The sequence below is a fragment of the Notolepis coatsorum genome (genome assembly GCF_963971535.1).
Source record: "Notolepis coatsorum genome assembly, chromosome: 10".
Lineage (NCBI taxonomy): Eukaryota > Metazoa > Chordata > Actinopteri > Aulopiformes > Paralepididae > Notolepis > Notolepis coatsorum.
In genome coordinates this window covers 123,632,246-123,654,073 of record NC_140174.1, presented here as the reverse complement: position 1 = coordinate 123,654,073, position 21,828 = coordinate 123,632,246, and the positions used below count along the sequence as shown (strand labels likewise).

General features: G+C 46.7%; 1 protein-coding gene across 1 annotated transcript in view; it reads left to right on the top strand.

The window, feature by feature from the left end:
- plcxd3 (phosphatidylinositol-specific phospholipase C, X domain containing 3) overlaps positions 1–21,828 on the top strand; it is a gene marked incomplete at both ends in the record, with an annotated part of 35,196 nt that overhangs the window by 2,077 nt on the left and 11,291 nt on the right. The window contains 2 exons of the mRNA XM_084323172.1: positions 128–301; positions 13,703–13,878. Coding sequence (XP_084179298.1) covers positions 128–301; positions 13,703–13,878 — 350 coding nt within the window. The remainder of the gene's footprint in view (positions 1–127; positions 302–13,702; positions 13,879–21,828) is intronic.

Below are 21,828 nucleotides of genomic sequence, written 5' to 3'. Positions count from 1 at the left end.
TTGTTTGTGTTATATCCTTTGTGTGTGTGTGTATTATTCATGTGGTTGTATATATTATTATTGTGTGTGTGTGTGTGTGTGTGTGTGTGTGTGTGTGTGTGTGTGTGTGTGTGTGTGTGTGTCCCAGGTGAGGGAGGGTCTGGAGCAGATCAGTGCCTTCCTGTCAGCTCATGCCAGAGAGGTGGTGTTCCTGGACTTTAACCACTTCTACGGGGTCCAGAACCTGCACCATGAGAAGCTGGTGGCCATGTTGAAGGAGGTGTTTGGAGACAAACTCTGCCCTGTAGTTTTTGCTCAGGAGGTAAAGACACATTTTCACCAAAAGCTACAAGGAGACTAACGTCCAAGCATTGCCTAAGGAGTAAGAATAGGACTAAGAGTAGGAGTAAGAGTAGTAGTAGGAATAGTAGTAGTAGTAGTATAGGTGTTAGGGGTGTAAAGGTACACGTATCCGTACCGAACCGAACAAGTTTCAGTGTGTACCGTACCGTACCGAACGGCTGTGTAGTGTACCGAACGAATACAACGGTTAACCACTAAAGACCGCCCACTGGGGGCTGTTTTTTTCACAATCTAATATAATTATTATATATATATTTTTTTTTTTTACAAATCGATTATTAATTTCAATATAGAATATTCGTTGACAGCCCTACAAGTACAATTAGTTACTGCACACTACATCACCCCTGAGTGGAACATGGAAAGCCAAACTTTCCCCCACTGTACCGAAAACCGTACCAAACCTTGACTTCAAAACCGAGGTACGTACCGTACCGTGGTTTTTGTGTACCGTTACACCCCTAGTAGGTGTAGTAGTAGTAGTGGTAGTATTAGTAGTAGTAGTAGGAGTAGTAGTAGGTGTAGTAGTAGTGGTAGTATTAGTAGTAGTATAGTAGTAGTAGTAGTAGTAGTAGTAGTAAGAGTAGTAGTAGTAGTAGTGGTAGTATTAGTAGTAGTATAGTAGTAGTAGTAAGAGGAGTAGTAGTAGTGGTAGTATTAGTAGTAGTATAGTAGTAGTAGTAGTAGTAGTAGTAGTAGTAGTAGTAGTAGTAGTAGTAGTAGTAGTAGTAGTAGTAGTAGTAGTAGTAGTAGTAGTAGTAGTAGTAGTAGTAGTAGTAGTAGTAGTAGTAGGTGTAGTAGAAGGTGTAGTAGTAGTGGTAGTAGTGGTAGTATTAGTAGTAGTATAGTAGTAGTAGTAGTAGTAGTAGTAGTAGTAGTAGTAGTAGTAGTAGTAAGAGTAGTAGTAGTAGTAGTAGTGGTAGTATTAGTAGTAGTATAGTAGTAGTAATAGTAGTAGTAGTTGTCAAGACTTTTGGTTTATTTAATATAAGGATCAGATGTGTAAAGGGGTCTAAATAAGTTAACAGGTGTTTGTGATTGGGACTGAGCATGCGCAGTTCACGCAGCTGCCTTTCAAATGGTGGCTGGCTGTCATTCTCACTATAGCACTGACAGAATCACATCGCCCATTGGTAAGTGGACTTTATTAAGGGATTGCAATGTTAACTTGGCTATGTCACATATCGCTGCTGTCGGGACAAAACCTCATAACTCCAAAAACCCAACTTTTCAGCAGATGAAAAAAACTAACACAGATTTGAGGGTGAATAGAGTTAGGAGGTTTAGACAGATGATCGGTTTAATGCTTTCCCATTGTTTAAACTTTGTAAAACACACACACACATATGGAGGATGATCTACAGAATTGATTTATATTAAAAAAAAAATATAAAAAAAATTGAGTTATGAGGTTTTGTCCCGACAGCGGCGATATGTACAATGTAATGTATCACGTTGGCTGCTGGCTGCTAATGCAGCCTGCGGATAATATTTGCATAGTGCACGGTGTTAGTGATGCTGGCTGAATGAATGAACGTTGTGTCTGAATGTTTGCCGCTAGCTTGTGGCTAAGCTAACGCACCTCGCCGAAGGTGCAAAGCTGAGCTAGTGTCTTGGTGGCTTTCCCGGTTTGTCACGGTGAGATTCATGTGGGGAACTTTGGTGTGTGTGTGTGTGCTTTGATGAATGAGAACTGCTATCTTGTCCGTTGTGTGTGTGGGTTGCGCTGTGTCTGAGGAGCTCAGTGGCTCACGTTATGGAGGAGGAAGTAAACATTGCCATGCATTCTGGGAAATGCAGTCATTCTAGTTCTCCCTCCTTTCACCCACAATTAAAGGGGACATGACATGCTGGTTTGATAAAGTGAATAGTGTATGTATATTTGATAGTGGTATTGATATATTAATATGTATATTGATATTAATATTAATATTAATTAATTAATTGATTGATTGATTGGTATTGATATTAATATATATTGTATATTAATATTATGATTAATGTGTATGCACTGCATTTTGTTCTGTTTCACAGGTTTTTGATCTATGGTAAGCCTGTGGTCAACTGTGGGAATTATAAAGGTTGTATTGTGGAGAAAACATCTCAACTAGTTTGTTTAAATAAACAAACTCTAATGACTAACCATTGAGTCATCCATTGTGTGGTGCCTGTCAGCCCTTTCGGAGGGATTCAAATAGAACATTCTTGAAAGATCCGAACAGTCAAAAACCAAGTGACGCAGTCAACCAAGTGACGCAGTCAAAAACCAAGTGACGCAGTCAAAAACCAATGGTTCAGTTATAAACCAGGAAAGGTTATAAAAGTCATAAAACAATGTGACAACCAAACCACTGGTCCAACCAAGAAACCATTGGTACAGTCATAAAACAATGTGACAACCAAATTATTATTTCAACAAATAAACCATTGGTTCATCATAAACCAAGACCGGATGACCTTGAAGCAAGGACCAAAAATAATTAATTAAAGAGACTGCTTAACCCATCTGACTGTTAGCTAACAGCCCATCCATACTGACCCCTGTACATCTGCTAAACCTGCTAGCCGAAGACAAAGAGCTAAAGCCAATAAAAGGGAACAGTCGGAAAACGAGACTATTAAGCCCAATTGGGAGAAAAGCTCATAAGTCAATAACGGTCGAAGAAGGAAAAGTTAGCAAGATGGCAGCGACAGAGGAGGAGCTGGAGAAGCTGAAGCAGAGGCGTTCAGCAGCCCAGACCGCTTTTGCCAGAAGAGCCTACCATCTCACCTCCAGGGCTCACGCACTAAATGAAAGTGAACGGAGAGGTGCATGGTCGAACTTCAAAATGGAGCATGCCAGAGTCGCAGATGCTGGTTCTGATTATGGCACGGCCCTGAGAGAAGCGGACGATGAAGAGACCACAAAGAAGGCGGTGCAAGTCGACGAGAAAATGGCGGAGTGCGACCGTACGTTTGATGGAATTAACGGCATTGTCGTAAAGAGCTTCTGGACCAGGTTTGCTGAAGGGGACATTGCTACCCTCTCTAAAGGGGCTGAAGCAGCATTGGACCAGGCCGAGGCAACTGACCATAAAAAGATGACTAGGAGGGAGCGCGAACGGAAGATTGAACTGGTGAATAAAATGCTGAATCGGAGGATTGGCGAGCTCTACAAAGCTGTGAGTGAGTGGACAGACCTGATTCCAGTAACTAATTTAATGGAGTCAAGGGACCGTAGCAAGGAGCTAAAGCAACGACATGAGACACTGTGGGAGGAATGGTCATGGCAAGACTGGGACCAACCCGACAACGACGACGGCCTGCAAGAACAGGTAAAGCCTGAAGGCAAAGAGCACGGCGATAAACAAGCAGCAATGACCGGTGCTCACCCAGACCCTGACCAGTTCTCCCCTGTAGTCACTCAAACCCCTGTAGGCGGTGTCCAGCCTAGCCTGCCCAGCATGGCCCCCAGTCTCAACTATGGTGCACTTCTGAATGCCATGAGCACACCATATGACATCTTCCACGAACCGCAAGGTGGTTCCGGCACATACCCCGGTGCTTACAACTCCAGGCCCCTGAGCACTCTAAGCTTCTCCCTCAAACCGTGGGTCTTGTCAGCCCAAAATGGGAGGTCTGGAACTGTGGACAGCTCCAGTAACCCAAAGACAACTGTGTCTGCACCCAAGACTCTGGTGTTATCCAACCAGATGCGGGATGAAGAAAGCAAAGCACTGGGAGTTGGCTACGAACCAGAGACTGCCATAATGACGTCCATCAATTTCTCGAGAAAGCGAGGCAAGATGAGGACTGGACTCGATCTGCGCCAAGAGGAAGTGAGAAGTAACACTCCAAACCCCTTGACCCGTCGAGTACTGCTAAGCCAGGTCGCTGGATTCTACGACCCCATGGGTCTTGCCACACCCGTAAAATGGAAAGAAGTGATGATCGTGAGAGACTCCTACCAAGAAGCGGGCAGAGGAAATCCCTACAAATCTGACATCGTCACAAGGGGAGCAACTCCGGAAGAGCATTATGAGTCAGAGTGGCAACGAGGCTCAAAGTTCTTGGGATGGCCTGAAGCTGAGTGGCCTGTCAAGATGGCCAGCAAAATTGTGACCAACGTCGCTGATGACATCCAAAGACTGCAGAGAAAGGCATGCTCAGCTGTAGTCACCAGGGCTCAATCACAAAAGCTCTCAGGCCCCAGCAACACTGACGTTGGTGCAGACTCGAGAGACTCTGCGCTGCAACCTCCGCTGAATGACCAAGGTCCAACTTCAGCAGCAGACAGGCCAAAGAGGAAACCACCCTGGGGTGTTGTTCTCGTGAGCCTTGTCGAGCCCAAATGGTTCGACAAGCCTGTCGCCCAGGTTCAACGAGCTGCGGAATCCTGGCTGAAGGCAAAAGACCAAGCAAACAGGCCAAAGAGGAAACCACCCTGGGGTGTTGCTCTCGTGAGCCTTGCCAAGCGCAAACTGTTCAGTAGCCTGAATGCTAAATACCAAGCCTCAGATTCAGCAAAGTGGAAGGCAAGGGGACCAGAGCTCTCTGCAAGAGAGAGAATGGTGGCCTTCCAAGACTTGGCCCTTGCAGCCCAAGACGGCGTAAACTTTCAGGACACAACCCTGAACCGCCTTGTTGTGACCAGAGATGACAACACAGGACTCTTGCTTTGCGGCGGTAGAGTCCAATCGTGGAGTGAAGACGGAACAGCTGTACCGTTAATCCCTTACAAATCATGGCTGGGGACCTTGCTGGCTAGAGAAGCTCATGAGGCCAATCATGAAGGCATTGCAGCCACACTGCTGCGCACAAGAAGAAAGGATTGGGTAGTACAAGGTCGGAGAACTGTCAAAAGGGTGGTCAACGAGTGCGTCCCTTGCAAGAAGCAGAGAGCCAAGCTATGCCGGCAAGTGATGGGAAACCTCCCTCCGGAGCGTACCAGCAGGGCAAACCCATTTGAGCATACCACACTGGACCTTTTCGGCCCCTTTGAGGTGAGGGACGCCGTCAAGAAAATAACCAGGAAGAAGGTATGGGGAGTCGTGTATTGCTGCATGGCTTCCAGGGCCGTCCACGCTGACCTTGTTGACGACCAGTCTTCGGAGAGCTTTCTTCAGGCCTACTCCTGATTCACTGCTCTAAGGGGGCATCCCAGGAGGTTATGGTCGGACAGAGGCTCAAACTTTGTGGGCGCCAAGCCTGCCTTGAGAGAGTTGCACAGGCACCTAGCATGTGTGCAAAAGGCATCGGTCGAGAACGCAGCCGCCAAGAATGGCACTGAGTGGCAGTGGGACTTCCATCCTGCGGATTCGCCCCACAGGAACGGAGCAGCAGAGGCAGCTGTTAAGCTCATAAAAAGAGCTCTCAACAGCCTCGACGGAACCACCGGTTGCTACACCTGGGGGGAGTTCCAGACCCTCCTCTACTCGGCAGCCAACTTAACCAACGAACGACCCATCGACGCCAAGGCACAGGAACAAGAGGACACAGTCGAGTACCTAACTCCTAACTCCCTTATCCTGGGGCGCACCAGACAAAGAGGAGACATGCAAGGGATTGATGTGGAAACTCATCCGTGGCGCAGGCTGAGAGCTGTCCAGGCTGGGGTGGACAAGTTCTGGTCGAAATGGAGCGAACTGGCAGGTCCAAACTTGTTCATCCGGCATAAGTGGCACCGAGCAGAGAGGAGTGTCAAGGTTGGAGATGTGGTCTGGATCGCAGACCAGAATGCCTTAAGAGGACAGTTCCGGCTCGGCCGGATCATCTTCACCTATCCAGACAAGAAGGGGGTAGTCCGTGATGCGGACGTCACAACCTGCATAGGGTTTCCTGCCCCCCATGTATCCAGGCCCGGGGAAAGGACTTTACCTTGCCCACAACCATCGTCCTTCGCAGGGATGTGCGGAGGCTGGTGGTCCTGATTCCGGTTGAAGACCAGCAGAAGAAGTCCTCACCATCGGGTACCCAAAAGACTTTGTGACTCTCTTTTGTTTAGTTAGCGGGTAACCCTGTGAGGCAACTGAGTGGTTCAAGGGCAAACCTACACTCAGTAGGAGGAAAGGTGGTGGGGCCCACCTCCTTAGTTAGTTTGTGTTCATGATACGGGTTGTGTTCACAATCTCCCACTTACCTTTGAAGGACACTTTAGTTAAAAGCACTTTAATGTAGATACTTACAACAGTTTGATTTAAGGCTGAGATGCCCATTAACACTCTAGTGACTTGTATTTATAGTGGCCTGTATTTTAGTGGCCTCCTTGGATTGTATCAGTCGGCCAAGTGGGATGTGTCAAGACTTTTGGTTTATTTAATATAAGGATCAGATATGTAAAGGGGACTAAATGAGTTAACAGGTGTTTGTGATTGTGACTTGAGCATGCGCAGTTCACGCAGCTGCCTTTCAAATGGTGGCTGGCTGTCATTCTCACTATAGCACTGACAGGATCACATCGCCCATTGGTAAGTGGACTTTATTAAGGGATTGCAATGTTAACTTGGCTATGTCACATATGTACAATGTAATGTATCACGTTGGCTGCTGGCTGCTAATGCAGCCTGCGGATAATATTTGCATAGTGCACAGTGTTAGTGATGCTGGCTGAATGAATGAACGTTGTGTCTGAATGTTTGCCGCTAGCTTGTGGCTAGGCTAACGCACCTCGCCGAAGGTGCAAAGCTGAGCTAGTGTCTTGGTGGCTTTCCCAGTTTGTCACGGTGAGATTCATGTGGGGAACTTTGGTGTGTGTGTGTGTGCTTTGATGAATGAGAACTGCTATCTTGTCCGTTGTGTGTGTGGGTTGCGCTGTGTCAGTCATTCTAGTTCTCCCTCCTTTCACCCACAATTAAAGGGGACATGACATGCTGGTTTGATAAAGTGAATAGTGTATGTATATTTGATAGTGGTATTGATATATTTTATATTAATATTAATATTAATTAATTAATTGATTGATTGATTGGTATTGATATTAATATATATTGTATATTAATATTATGATTAATGTGTATGTACTGCATTTTGTTCTGTTTCACAGGTTTTTGACCTATGGTAAGCCTGTGGTCAACTGTGGGAATTATAAAGGTTGTATTGTGGAGAAAACATCTCAACTAGTTTGTTTAAATAAACAAACTCTAATGACTAACCATTGAGTCATCCATTGTGTGGTGCCTGTCAGCCCTTTCGGAGGGATTCAAATAGAACATTCTTGAAAGATCCGAACAGTAGTATAGTAGTAGTAGTAGTAAGAGTAGTAGTAGTAGTAAGAGTAGTAGTAGTAGTAGTAGTAGTAGTAGTAGTAGTAGTAGTAGTAGTATAGTAGTAGTAGTAGTAGTAGTAGTAGTAGTAGTAGTAGTAGTAGTAGTAGTAGTAGTATAGTAGTAGTAGTAGTAGTAGTAGTAACAGTAGTAGTAGTATAGTAGTAGTAGTAGTAGTAGTAGTAGTAGTAGTAAGAGTAGTAGTAGTAGAAGTAGTGGTGGTAGTATTAGTAGTAGTATAGTAGTAGTAGTAGTAGTAGTAGTAAGAGTAGTAATAGTAATAGTAGTAGTAGTAGTAGTAGTAGTAGTAGTAGTAGTAGTAGTAGTAGTAGTAGTAGTAGTAGTAGTAAGAGTAGTAGTAGTAGTAAAAGTAGTAGTAGTAGTAGTAGTAGTAGTAGTAGTAGTAGTAGTAGTAGTAGTAGTAGTAGTAGTAGTAGTAGTGGTGGTGGTGGTGGTAGTAGTAGTAATAGTAGTATTAGTAGTAGTAGTAAGAGTAGTAATCGTAATAGTAGTAGTAGTAGGAATAGTAGTAGTAGTAGTAGTAGTAGTAGTAGTAGTAGTAGTAGTAGTAGTAGTAAGAGTGTAGTAGTAGTAGTAGTAGTAGTAAGAGTAGTAGTAGTAAGAGTAGTAGTAGTAAAAGTAGTAATCGTAATAGTAGTAGTAATAGTAGTAGCAGTAAGAGTAGTAGTAGTAGTATTAGTAGTAGTAGTAAGAGTACTAGTAGTAGTAGTGGTAGTAGTAATCGTAATAGTAGTAGTAGTAGTAGTAGTAGTAGTAGTAGTAGTAGTAGTAGTAGTAGTAGTAGTAAGAGTAGTAATCGTAATAGTAGTAGTAGTAGTAGTAGTAGTAGTAGCAGTAGTAGTAGTAAGTAGTAGTAGTAGTAGTAGTAGTAGTAGTAGTAGTAGTAGTAGTAGTAGTAGTAGTAGTAGTAGGAGTAGTAGGAGTAGACGAAGAAGAATAGTACACACACATGCAAGATTGGCGACCCACAGGAATACACAGACACACACACACACATGCACTGAATCGCTGATGAGGGGAATAGCCTACACGACTTGAATGTGCAAAATAACAAAACAACAACTGTGCAATGTTGTTAAGATGGCTGCTAAGATCCCCAATGTTTTTGCGCAATAAATGGGTATAATACATTTGCACACTATGTAACGATGTCTTTGCATATTTAATGCACCGTCGGTTTATTGTATGGTTTGGTTCTCATTGAATTGTACAATTATTTGTATTGTATGGTATTGTGTGTGCTGTTCTTCTTGCGCTGCAAGCTAAATTTCCCTTGTGGGACAATTAATAAGCTGCTTTCTCACACAGAGGATCAGTAAGCTCCACAAAAGAATACCGTCTCACTGGTCTTCTTGTATCTTGTATGATGCATCTCCTCTGCCACAAGAGCAGACATGAGCAAGAATAATAGTAGTAGTAGTAGTAGTAGTAGTAGTAGTAGTAGTAGTAGTAGTAGTAGTAGTAGTAAGAGTAATAGTAGTAGTAGTACTAGTAGTAGTAGTAGTAGTAGTAGTAGTAGTAGTAGTAGTAGTAGTAGTAGTAGTAGTAGTAATAGTAGTAGTAGTAATAGTAGTAGTAATGGTAGTAATAGTAGTAGTAGTAGTAGTAGTAGTAGTAGTAGTAGTATAGTAAGAGTAGTAGTAGTAGTAAGAGTAGTAGTAGTAATAGTAGTAGTAGTAGTAGTAGTAGTAGTAGTAGTAGTAGTAGTAATAGTAATAGTAGTAGTAGTAGTAGTAGTAGTAGTAGTAGTAGTAGTAGTAGTAGTAGTAGTAGTAGTAGTAGTAGTAGTAGTAGTAGTAGTAGTAGTAGTAGTAGTAAGAGTAGTAGAAGCCCTTTGATCGCCATGCTTAAATTCATAATTTACCATCCTCCGCCAGCCCTATTTAATATGGAGAAGTTCCCCTTCTTTGCAGGGCTATAACTTTTTAAATTGTATTGCTAAATTGACATTACTATGGCCCATTCAACGTCCTATATCTATTGTTCAGGGTGTAGCAACGTTATACTTTTTCATTCACATATTCATACTAAAATACGGTCTAAAGTATAAGTATGTTTTTATCGTTTTCTGCAGCTTTCTCCAGAACGTGATTTATAGCCCCAAATGCATTATATTGATGATCAAATACAGTTTGATAGCAATCTGCGCGAGATAAAACATTTCAAATGGACGTGCTTCTAGAAGTTACTACTGATCATCTGATGTTGACCGGATGGGGGGGGGGGGGGGGGGTCGTTTATAATTCCGTGGCCAACCTTATATGATTCATCTAGTGTGGGTGATATGATCATTAGAGCAGTTAGTATCGAACACGTTAGAAAATAACGTTGAATCTTACCGTAGCTTCCTCGTAGCGTTGGGCGATGAGCGTGGAACAGAAATTGTCCTATTATGGGATGTAGAAATATGCGATCCATTTCCAGGTTGTATAATAGTATATACGTCCAAATCATGTTGTTTATCAAGTTATTTGCAACCGATCGATGTCCAGTGTATCAAGATGGAGTCCCGCTAACGATAGCGAGTGCCCGGACGAAATATGGGAGAGCACCACTTCCGGCGCATCACTTCCTGTTTGGGCGATCCGCCGATCGAGCACCAGATGGCGCTCTTGAACCGTTGGAGAGTTGAGAGGGGATCAACAGGAGATCTCAGGTCTCCGGGGGAGAAATATGATTTCGATCACAGATTTTTGAAATATTGATATCAAAGACGTGGTACGGCGTCTTTGGCAGAATGAGCATGGCGGGGAAAGACGTCCTACGGCGTTTTTGGCGATTAAAGGGGTAGTAATAGTAGTAGTAGTAAGAGTAGTAGTCTGGAGATCCCACAACCGCCAAAGCATCTTTAACCTGATCAGATAACGCGTTGGTGAACAAAGTGATGAGTGGTCCCTCAGGCCAGCCTGTAGCCCCAGCCAGTGTCCTGAAAGCGATGGAAAACTCAGCTACACTACTGGCGCCCTGGCGCATGCGCGTCAGCTTCATGGCGACCTCTTTATCGTAGAGTTCATGATCAAAAACGATCTCCATCTCATTCATGAGTCCCTGTGAGTCGTTTAAAACTGGAGCCTGAGCCCGTATGAGTGGAACAGCCCTCCAACAGGGATAGAATTAGGGAAACACGTGAATCCTCAAACTGAAAACGAGAAGGCTGGGCTCTGTACACTATTTGGCATTGTGCCAGACTCCCCATTAAAGCGTGAGGGGAGCTGGACTTTAGCCTCACAAGGTAATGACCGGGGGCCTGTGAGTAGTGCTTGACATTAGGTGGGCTCTGGTGAGGGGGAGGTAATTGTGCATTGGCTGTGCGGTCAGCCAAATCACGCATGGAACTATCCATCTTGCGCAATCCTTCATACATCTCTCCATGCTGTTGCACCATGAGAGCTTGTTGTTGTTGTAATTGTACGATAGCTACCTCATGTGAAAGCAATCCTTGACGCTGCGCAGCTAGTGCTTGTTCGAGACCTGTGTTATCTGCTGACCCAGTCATGGCTTTTTCATTCTGTGAGGGCTGTGTGTGTGTGTGTGGGTCATGAGCAGATAACAGGGACTCTTAAAGTTATCCGTTAAACGGACAACCACTAGACTGCTTACGGAGATATTTTAGGAGAGGGGAAAAATTAAACAACAGAAAACAACCTTTACCGGTGGAAATCTCAAAGTGAGTAATTAAGAAAATAAATCAAGTCCCAAAAGACAGGACTACTCTCAATAAAGAGGTATAGTATAAAAGTAAATAAGCCACAAGGACACCTCCTAATAAAGGAGTTTATATTGGAAAAAGTTAAACAATAAATCTCCACTATGGGAGTTTATGTGTAGAATCACGTGAGTAGCCTAAAATAAGAATGACTACCATAAAGCTCAATTTTGAATCAGAGATCAGACTACACTTCAATATAATGAGCGTGACCAAAAGGACAGCCAACACTAGGAAATGAAAAAGCAGTTGACACTGCGATCTCCAAACTTAAATAGACTCCACGTGGCCATAGGCACAGCTGCACTGCATCAGGTGCAATCAAGCCCACACACCTGCCGATCCATGAGGCAATTAACCACAGGGAACAGGGATTGACAGCTATCCCTCACAGAGAGGTGAAATAAAGCAAAAATAGACAGCTGTCCCTCACAGAAAGGTGAAATAAGGCAAAAACCATGACAATCCCCGGCCGTGTCCAAAAAGTCTGCCGACCAACTGGCCCCGGTATTCACTGACATATTTAACCTGTCCTTGGAACAGGCTGTCATCCCCACCTGTCTGAAGAAGTCCACTATTATCCCTGTACACAAAAAATCCAAGCCTGCTTGCCTCAACGACTACCACCCTGTAGCTCTCACCTCCATAGCCATGAAGTGCTTTGAGAAGCTAGTAAAGGGCTACATCTGCTCCTCCCTCCCCATCAACCTGGACCCCCTGAAATTTGCATACCGCCCCAACAGGTCCACGGAGGACGCCATAGCCCATGTGCTGGACACAGCAGCATCACACCTGGACAAGAAGCAGGGGAACTATGTGAGAATGCTGTTCATCGACTACAGCTCAGCATTCAATACCATAGTCCCCTCCAAACTCATAGCCAAGCTCAGGGACCTGGGCTTGAACTATGACCTCTGCCAGTGGGTCTTGGACTTCCTGATGGGCAGACCCCAGGTGGTGAGAGCAGGCAACTGCACCTCCTCATCCATCACTCTCAACATAGGGGCCCCCCAGGGCTGTGTTCTGAGTCCCCTCCTCTACTCCCTGTACCTGTACACACATGACTGTGTGGCACAGCGGAACAACAACACAATCATCAAATTTGCTGACGACACAGTAGTGGTGGGCCTGATCTCTGCAAACGACGAGAGGGCCTACCTGGAAGAGGTCAAGGTCCTAGCGGGATGGTGTCAAGAGAACAGCCTCTCCCTGAACGTCAGCTAAACAAAGGAGATGATTGTGGACTTTAGGAGGTCGGGGTCAGGGACTACAGACCCCTCAGCATCGACGGGGCACCGGTTGAGAGAGTGAACAGTTTTAAGTACCTTTAAGTACCACACACATTGACAGTGTTGTGAAGAAGGCACGGCAACGCCTCTACTTCCTCAGGCGCCTAAGGAAGTTCCAATTCAGTCAGAAGATCCTTAAGAACTTCTACTCATGTACAATAGAGAGCATCCTGACTGGCAATATCACCTCCTGGTTTGGGAATAGCACCGCACAAGACCGTAGCAGACTACAGAGAGTGGCCCGTTCAGCCGAACGCACAATTGGAGGGGGGCTTCCCACTCTCCAGAACATTTACAACAAGTGGTGCATGGGTAAGGCTAAGATAATTATCAAAGACTCCAGCCACCCAAACAACTACATCTTTGAACTGCTGCGGTCAGGCAAGCGATACCGGAGTCTCATGGCAAGCACAGAAAGACTCTATCCAGACATTTATATCCCCAGGCCATCAGGATGCTCAACGAACAATAACACTATGTAACAACCATCAAATGTACTCACAGCACACACATCCACACGCATACACTCACTTTAAACAAACAACTCACTGCAGCACCCACTTTACCCACTTTAGAACACCTAAACACACTTTATATTTATTGGTAAAGAATTTGCACTACAACCCATACCTCACTACACCTTACTGTAAATTGTACCTAAATTGTACCTCATCCCATTTCTGCTTTGCACTGTATAGTATATTGTATATTAGTATATGTAATAGTATATTGTATGGTAACTCAGTTACTTCTACTCTGCATTGAACATTGTATATATGTACATACTGAACACTTGTGTCTACGTACTTGACTTCTATTTTATACTTGCTATACTTATTTTATACTTATCTATTTTTGTCTAGCACAGTCTCTGGAGCGTAACAGAAAGAAGCATTTTGTATAAAAGTATTCTGTACTTCTGTATGACAACTAATAAAGAAACTTGAACTTGAAACTTGAACTCTTTCGGTTTAGTTGCGTGTTTGATTTTTCAATATTAACTTCTTCCCCTGTTCCTTAATTTCACTTCTACCTCTCTCTCTCTCTCTCTCTCTCTCTCTCTCTCTCTCTCTCTCTCTCTCCCCCCCCCCCCCCCCCCCCAGGTGAGTCTCCAGTACCTGTGGGAGAAGGAGTACCAGGTGTTGGTGTTCTACCACCACCCCATGGCGCTGGAGGTGCCCTTCCTGTGGCCGGGTCAGATGATGCCCTCCCCCTGGGCTAACACCACCGACCCCGAGAAGCTCATCCTGTTCCTGCAGGCCTCCGTCGCTGACCGCAGGTCCACCTGGATTATACTCAATGTTAGCTTCTCGGTTAACCGTCTGTAGTGTGGTAGTGAAAGGTTAACCTTCTGTAGTGTGTGGTAGTGAAAGGTTAGGTTAACATTCTGTAGTGTGGTAGTGAAAGGTTAACCTTCTGTAGTGTGGTAGTGAAAGGGTTAACCTTCTGTAGTGTGGTAGTGAAAGGTTAACCTTCTGTAGTGTGGTAGTGAAAGGTTAACCTTCTGTAGTGTGGTAGTGAAAGGTTAACCGTCTGTAGTGTGGTAGTGAAAGGTTAACCGTCTGTAGTGTGGTAGTGAAAGGTTAACCTTCTGTGGTGTGGTAGTGAAAGGTTAACCTTCTGTAGTGTGGTAGTGAAAGGTTAACCGTCTGTAGTGTGGTAGTGAAAGGTTAACCGTCTGTAGTGTGGTAGTGAAAGGTTAACCTTCTGTGGTGTGGTAGTGAAAGGTTAACCTTCTGTAGTGTGGTAGTGAAAGGTTAACCTTCTGTAGTGTGGTAGTGAAAGGTTAACCTTCTGTAGTGTGGTAGTGAAAGGTTAACCTTCTGTAGTGTGGTAGTGAAAGGTTAACCTTCTGTAGTGTGGTAGTGAAAGGTTAACCGTCTGTAGTGTGGTAGTGAAAGGTTAACCGTCTGTAGTGTGGTAGTGAAAGGTTAACCTTCTGTGGTGTGGTAGTGAAAGGTTAACCTTCTGTAGTGTGGTAGTGAAAGGTTAACCTTCTGTAGTGTGGTAGTGAAAGGGTTAACCTTCTGTAGTGTGGTAGTGAAAGGTTAACTGTCTGTAGTGTGGTAGTGAAAGGTTAACCTTCTGTGGTGTGGTAGTGAAAGGTTAACCTTCTGTAGTGTGGTAGTGAAAGGTTAACCTTCTGTAGTGTGGTAGTTAACGTAAAGGGTTAACGTACGGTTATGTCTATAACCATAATTATATGAGTATAGTGATGCTCTGCAGGGGTGTGGCCATACTAACAGCTCCTTCCCAAGTCTTTCACCACAAAGGCAAGACCACGGGGTCCTCAGTGAGTCCAACGCAGAGCGTCACTATACTCATATAACTATGGTTATAGACATAACCGTACGCTATATATCGTATAGCTCCGCTCTGCGTCTACTGTTATACAGGAGCTGAGCAGAGCGGAAGCTCGACAAATGTACCCGCTGAGGCCCCCCACAACCATCAGAACCGGGGAGGACCCGAGCGCCCGGACCCCCCTAGCGGATGACGGGAGGGTATCGGATCCGACTGTGCGAAGAGGAGTTTAGCAACTCAAACGCACAGGTTGAGCAGACCGTGGGACTTACCCATGACTACACAAACGCGCAACCCACATGCTACTAGGGAACGAACGGAAAGGAACAAAACCCCCGTTACAACCCCTAACATCACAGGGTCAAGAGCAAAAGCCCAACCCCGTGGCAAGGCCGTAGCAGCGGAGCGCGAAGGAGGACCCAGACCCAGGAAGGGACTGGACCCCCCCGGAAAAGGGGGCCTGGAGAGGCCAACGGCGCCGCAGCTTCGAGACCCCACCAGGCGGTCACTAGTGACACCACCCCCCACATCGCCAGCGTATTCGGACAGGGCCCATCCAAGAGCAGGCCCTTCCCCCCTACAGCATGCCGCCCCCAAGCACTCAAGAGGCAACACCCACAGCGGGACCAGGCAGCACACCAGGCAACAGTCCACTCGACCTGAGCCTGGAGCACTGCGGACTAGACAGGCGCCAAAGGGGTCTGCTGAAACAGCACCCTGGCGGAAGGGGAGTATGCTGGCATGCTGTGCACCATGTCGCAGCCTCCACAAAAAAAACCTCGACTCTCTAGAGGGGCCGAGGCAGATAAGGCTGACATGATTGGCAGACGTCATGAAAGGTGCGGTGGCACACTCACAGGTAGACGGGGCCAAACCCGGCCTACGCCGAGAGTTGACTCCGCTACCAACACACCAGGGAACCAACCACCCCCTTGGTTCTAACATGAGGCGGTTGTTCCTATAACCCCCCAAGAAAAAACTCCAAAACACAACTGCAGGTAAACACTGGCTATACCGCAGTACAAGTGTTTCAGTTTTCAAGAAGGGGTTAACCCAGGCCAACAGGTCGACGAAAACAATTTCGAACCGGCAGCCGAAGAGTGCTTCCGCATTGGCGTTTTGCGCTCTGATTGGCCGAGCGCGCGCATGCGCATGAGCCGCGACGCGCTCCTCTAGCCAGGAATCGAAACTCCGTTTAAGCTCCAGAGAGCGAGGCTGAAAATCCACAGTTCTTGCCCCACTGATGGGAGCCGAATCCCGGATCCGAGTTTTCTGATGAATACCCCCAAAATATGGAGGTCCCGAACGCAATTAAGTATTGATTACGCCGTAACGAATCATTAAAAAAATATACCGTTAACTGGAGTATGTTGTTTCTTTACATATATGTTGGATTAGAGAATTGGTTTGTCATGACAATCCAATAAAGAATTGCGATTTACCCGGTGGCTACAAAAACACACAGTAACTACATGCATCATTGTTTACAATGAACGGTGGGGCTGGGCTGGGGCGCGCGGTGCTCCCACTTAGGTGGCGGCGGCGGCGGTTGATCGATGGCGATGCCGAGGACGAGCGCGCGTCCGTGGGGTAAGACGGCCGGTGAGAGAGCGCGGTGCGGAGCCAATGGCAGTGACATGATGGGAATAATCGGACGCGTTAAACAGCAATCAATTAATTTAATATAACAGTCCGGTTCTGTGTTTGTTTGTGTCTGTAGATTGTTGGTGAACAACTAACTTTAGGTTAGTTTAACGCGTCCGTGTCGATTAGCCCCACCGTTCATTGTAAACAATGATGTGTGTTGTTGTAGCCACCGGGTAAATCGCGATTTTTTATTGGATTGTCATGACAAACCAATTCTCTAATCCAACATATATGTAAAGAAACAACATACTCCAGTTAACGGTATATTTCTTTAATGATTCGTTACGGCGTAATCAATACTTAATTGCGTTCGGGACCTCCATATTTTGGGGGTATTCATCAAAAAACTCTGATCCGCGATTCGGCTACCATCAGTGGGGCAAGAACTGTGGATTTTCAGCCTCGCTCTCTGGAGCTTAAACAGAGTTTCGATTCCTGGCTAGAGGAGCGCGTCGCGGCTCATGCGCATGCGCGCGCTCGGCCAATCAGAGCGCAAAACGCCAATGCGGAAGCACTCTTCGGCTGCCTTTAATATAGACGCGACCGGGACGTACACACGGATGCCAGAGGAGTTCTACAAGAACCACCTCAACAGCCCCCTCCCAGCCCCGCCTAAGCAGGAGAAGAGAGGGGCGAAAGAGAATCGAGAAGGACCAGGCTCCTTCAGCACGGCGCAAGGTACAACACAACATGGCCCAAGCAACAGTGAGGGATAACACGTAGTAACATAACCACAAACATCTCCATAACGTCAAACCCTGCAACGCCCGGGCCGACCCGGCATTTTCCCCCCCGAAAAAAGCACAAGTCCCTCAGGGTACCAGAACAGCAGATCTGCACCCCGGTGGACAACGGGTTAACTGACCTGGTCCGGCGCGACCAGAATCAGTCCCGTGCCCTAATCACGCCGCCATCCCCAGTCCCAGGAGGGGGGTAGGTACGCGTGTCGATTCAAAACATTATAGAGGGCGCCACCCAGACGGTCCCCTTCGTACCGCGCCTGGTGGCCCACCCCAAGGGCGTGAGACCCCTCTACCAAGGCTTTGATCTATTCTGTTAACATCCCCCAGAGATGAACGAGAATTCGTCGAGACAAGCCTAGTACACTGGCGCTCGGAAGAGACAAACTCCATCCCAGTTGCCCCATAAAAACGCTGTTTCAATGATGAGCAACCAAGGCGCGCAAGCCCATGCATGGTTCCTATCAGAAGCACCCAGGGCCAGCACTATGTACACGTCGAGACCCAAAACATATCAATGGACATTCTAACAAGAACCCAGATACCGTTCCTCCAAGCCGCCTGGGAGAACAACAAGAAGCTGCTTTTTTCACAGAAAAAAATACGGACATGGGTCCCATACGACGCGGCTGAGGGAAAACAACACCCCATCAACCTGCTCCATAAAAGAGGGGACGGGGAGTGACGTACCCTATGGCGGGGGGAATCCCATGACTCAACCGACCATTACAGGCGAGGAGTCAGGGAACTCCCTAAACAACACCCCGTCAACCTGCTCCACAAAAGAGGGGACGGGGAACCCCCAGAGAGACTTCCCACGTGAGCAATACATTGAAAAGACATATTGCAACATTGAGCTATGTAACAATTGGACTAGGACTCTCTGAGGAGGAGGCTCTGAAACTCTGAGGAGGCTCCCTCGCTGAGAGGGAGGCTCTGATACTCCCTGAGGAGGAGGCTCTGACCCAATATACACAGTACTAGTAGGGAGCAGAGCAGAAGAACAAATCGTCTCTACTGCATTGCATCACCCACCAAGCTCAATACACATACAACAGAGCAGAACTTCTTTTTAAGTTCTACTCACCTTGACAATCTGAGGAGGAGGCTCTGAAACTCTGAGGAGGCTCCCTCACTGAGAGGGAGGTTCTGAAACTCACCGAGGAGGCTCTGAAACTCCCTGAGGAGGAGGCTCTGAAACTCCCTGTAACAGAGGTCCACAACATGGAGCCTGAAAATAACTCACGAAAGTCTCACAACCAATAGAAACGCACCCAGTAACGTACTCTATGGCGGGGGGAATTCCGTGGCCCACCGCCCAATATGGCGTGGCACCAGGAAACTCCCTCCCCCCCCTCCCTACCCTGTGACGCGCTGATCCAGCAACGTGACAGGAAGCCCGAAGGACAGGAGGTCCAACCCCCTGACCAATCAGAAAAAGGGGAGGGAGGTTTTACCAGTTCACCCCCTCATGACCCCTCACCCCTGATACGATGCAATGACAAAGCAGAGCCATGACACCAGTCATAGCGTGCTACATGAAGCGTTAACAGCTTCACATAGACTCATGTGCGAACCTGCCACCTGAATTTTTACACCTTTTCCTAAAGGAAGAAAAACACAGACCAAGAGAGGGCCCCTTTAAGGGCCCTGGTACAAGAGCTTACACATGCAACTTCTGTAGGCCAACACCTAACCCAGGTGTGGATCTTAACGACACACACAACCCTCCATCACAACAAAAAAGGCAAAAGTACACTCTCACTACCGTAGAAGGAACGCTGTTTTTCATAACGAGAGAAGACACAAGTCCTCGATTAAGTACTAGCCACAGGCCTTGCTAAGTCCACATGACAGCGACCAAACAATCTTCAGAAAAGAATTGCCTCTCTAAGCAGGAGCACAACCCCAGCAGAAGCTGAGGGGTTACACCGTATCCCCACAAACATAGTGAAACAATATATTGTAAACAAAACATGTTTGAGGGGAGGGGGGGGGGGGGGGGGGCCCAGGGGAAAACCGGGGGAATAAACCACCCCTCACCACCTTACCCCTGATACGACTCGTTTGAACAGGTACAGCCCTGTTAATATGTGAAACATGCCACATGTTTATTGTCATCACAAGCTGAGAGAGGGACTTACCCCTCGATCACATGCCACTATGTTTTTAAAAACTATGTTTTTAACCCAGCCAGTTGTGAGCTCAACTACGTTGCCTAACGTTACATGAACACACAACTTCTCATCATACAACAAAACCAGTTAATTTTTACTCACGTAAAAAACAACGCCGTTTTCTAGGTAGAGAGAAAGCTATACCAGCGATCAAGACAATTCACACACAACACATGTCGCATCCCCAAATGTAGGGAAGCAACATACGTTTTGGAAAAAAACATCGTTATTACAAAACATTCAGAAGGGAAGGAAGGAAGAGGGGGGAAGTGTCCAATGGACCCTTTCCTGCACCAATGAACGCAGGCTGAGAGGACCGCAACACTGGTCTCCACGTTGACGAAGGTCCTCGCTGGCGGGGCAAAAGAAGCTAAGACGCCCCCCTCCAACAGCCGATCATGGTGCTCTGTCAAAGATGATGTCGTAGTCAGAGTGCTATGGCCTGCTATTTTCACGGCTAATGTTCAACGGTGTAGCATAAGCTAACAGCTAACTCCAGGCTAACTCGTAGCATCAGGCTAACGTTCCCAGCCGAGCGAGCGTACAGAGCTAGCGTCGTAGCTAACAGCTAACTGGCTAACAGGTAGCTCAACCCAGCTAGGACGCAAGCTAAGCAGCTATCACCGAAAACTGTACAACGAGAGAACACAATATAGGCCAACACTTCAGACAGCCGCCGTCTGTCCCTCTCTTCATCCGAAGAGAGAAGAGGAAAAGAAGTCAACACAGTCTTCAGAACGGTGATTAACAGACACAGCGGTGTCGGCACAATTCCCTCATGGGCTGCAGCCGACTTGAGCGTGGAGGAATTCTTATAACGAAACACCAAACCCACTTCCCTCGTGCCGGGTAACTTTCATCTTGAAAGGTGGGGCCTCGCACGGTGACAGAGAGTATCCGTTTGGCCAGAGATCCGGGGCATTAAACCGCAGATTCGGATACGGTCCCAGGCAATAGAGCTCCCGATGAGGAGCTCATGTAACGTGGGTGTCAAACCAGAACCCTCTCCATGCCGCTAAGAGGCAGCAAAAAAGGGTACCAGCCTGGAGTTGGCTTTCGTAAGTCGTGTAGCCATTCCCCCCATAGCAACACAACTGGCGCTCGCATATCAAAACTATCACCCACCCGGAGAAGCAGCTAGCCCTCACAACAGCCGAGGGTTAACCGTCTGTAGTGTGGTAGTGAAAGGTTAACTGTCTGTAGTGTGGTAGTGAAAGGTTAACCGTCTGTAGTGTGGCAGTGAAAGGTTAACCTTCTGTAGTGTGGTAGTGAAAGGTTAACCTTCTGTAGTATGGTAGTGAAAGGTTAACCTTCTGTAGTGTGGTAGTGAAATGTTAACCTTCTGTAGTGTGGTAGTGAAAGCGTTAACCTTCTGTAGTGTGGTAGTGAAAGCGTTAACCTGTTGTAGTGTGGTAGTGAAAGGTTAACCTTCTGTAGTGTGGTAGTGAAAGGTTAACTGTCTGTAGTGTGGTAGTGAAAGGTTAACCGTCTGTAGTGTGGCAGTGAAAGGTTAACCTTCTGTAGTGTGGTAGTGAAAGGTTAACCTTCTGTAGTATGGTAGTGAAAGGTTAACCTTCTGTAGTGTGGTAGTGAAATGTTAACCTTCTGTAGTGTGGTAGTGAAAGCGTTAACCTTCTGTAGTGTGGTAGTGAAAGCGTTAACCTGTTGTAGTGTGGTAGTGAAAGGTTAACCTTCTGTAGTGTGGTAGTGAAAGGTTAACGTTAGGTTATGACTATAACCAAGTTCTGTTAGTATAGTGACGCTCGGCGTCACTCTCTGCACTGTCCTCGCACACGTGCACGCGCACTGAATAAAGACCACAATGTACCTTTAATCCCAATATTTGTCTGACCACACCCCTATCAGCTTACCCATATAAGCAGGGGTGGGGCCACCCACTCGCCTCCTTCCCAAGCTTTCACCACAAGGCGAGATCAAGGGCTGCAGCGGCGTCGGACGCCGAGCGTCACTATACTAACAGAACTTGGTTATAGTCATAACCTAACGTTCTGTATCGTATAGCTCTCGCTCGGCGTCACTCTCTGCACAAGGGAGGCCGAGCGAAAGCCATCGGCCGACAAATACACCCCGCTGAAAGCCCCCCACAACCATCAGAACAGGGAGGGCCGAGCCCCCCCGACCCACCCTAATGGAGGGCATCCCCCCTATTGGAGGCTTCACGGGAGGGTGACGGACCCGACCGTGCGAAGAGGCACTCAAGCAACTCAACGCACAGGGTGAGCAGACCGTGGCTTGACCCCACGACTACACACACGCACAACCCGCATGCCACCCGGGAACGGAGGGAACAACCTCGTTACTGCCCCCAGAATCACGGGGTCAAGGGCAAACCCAACCCCG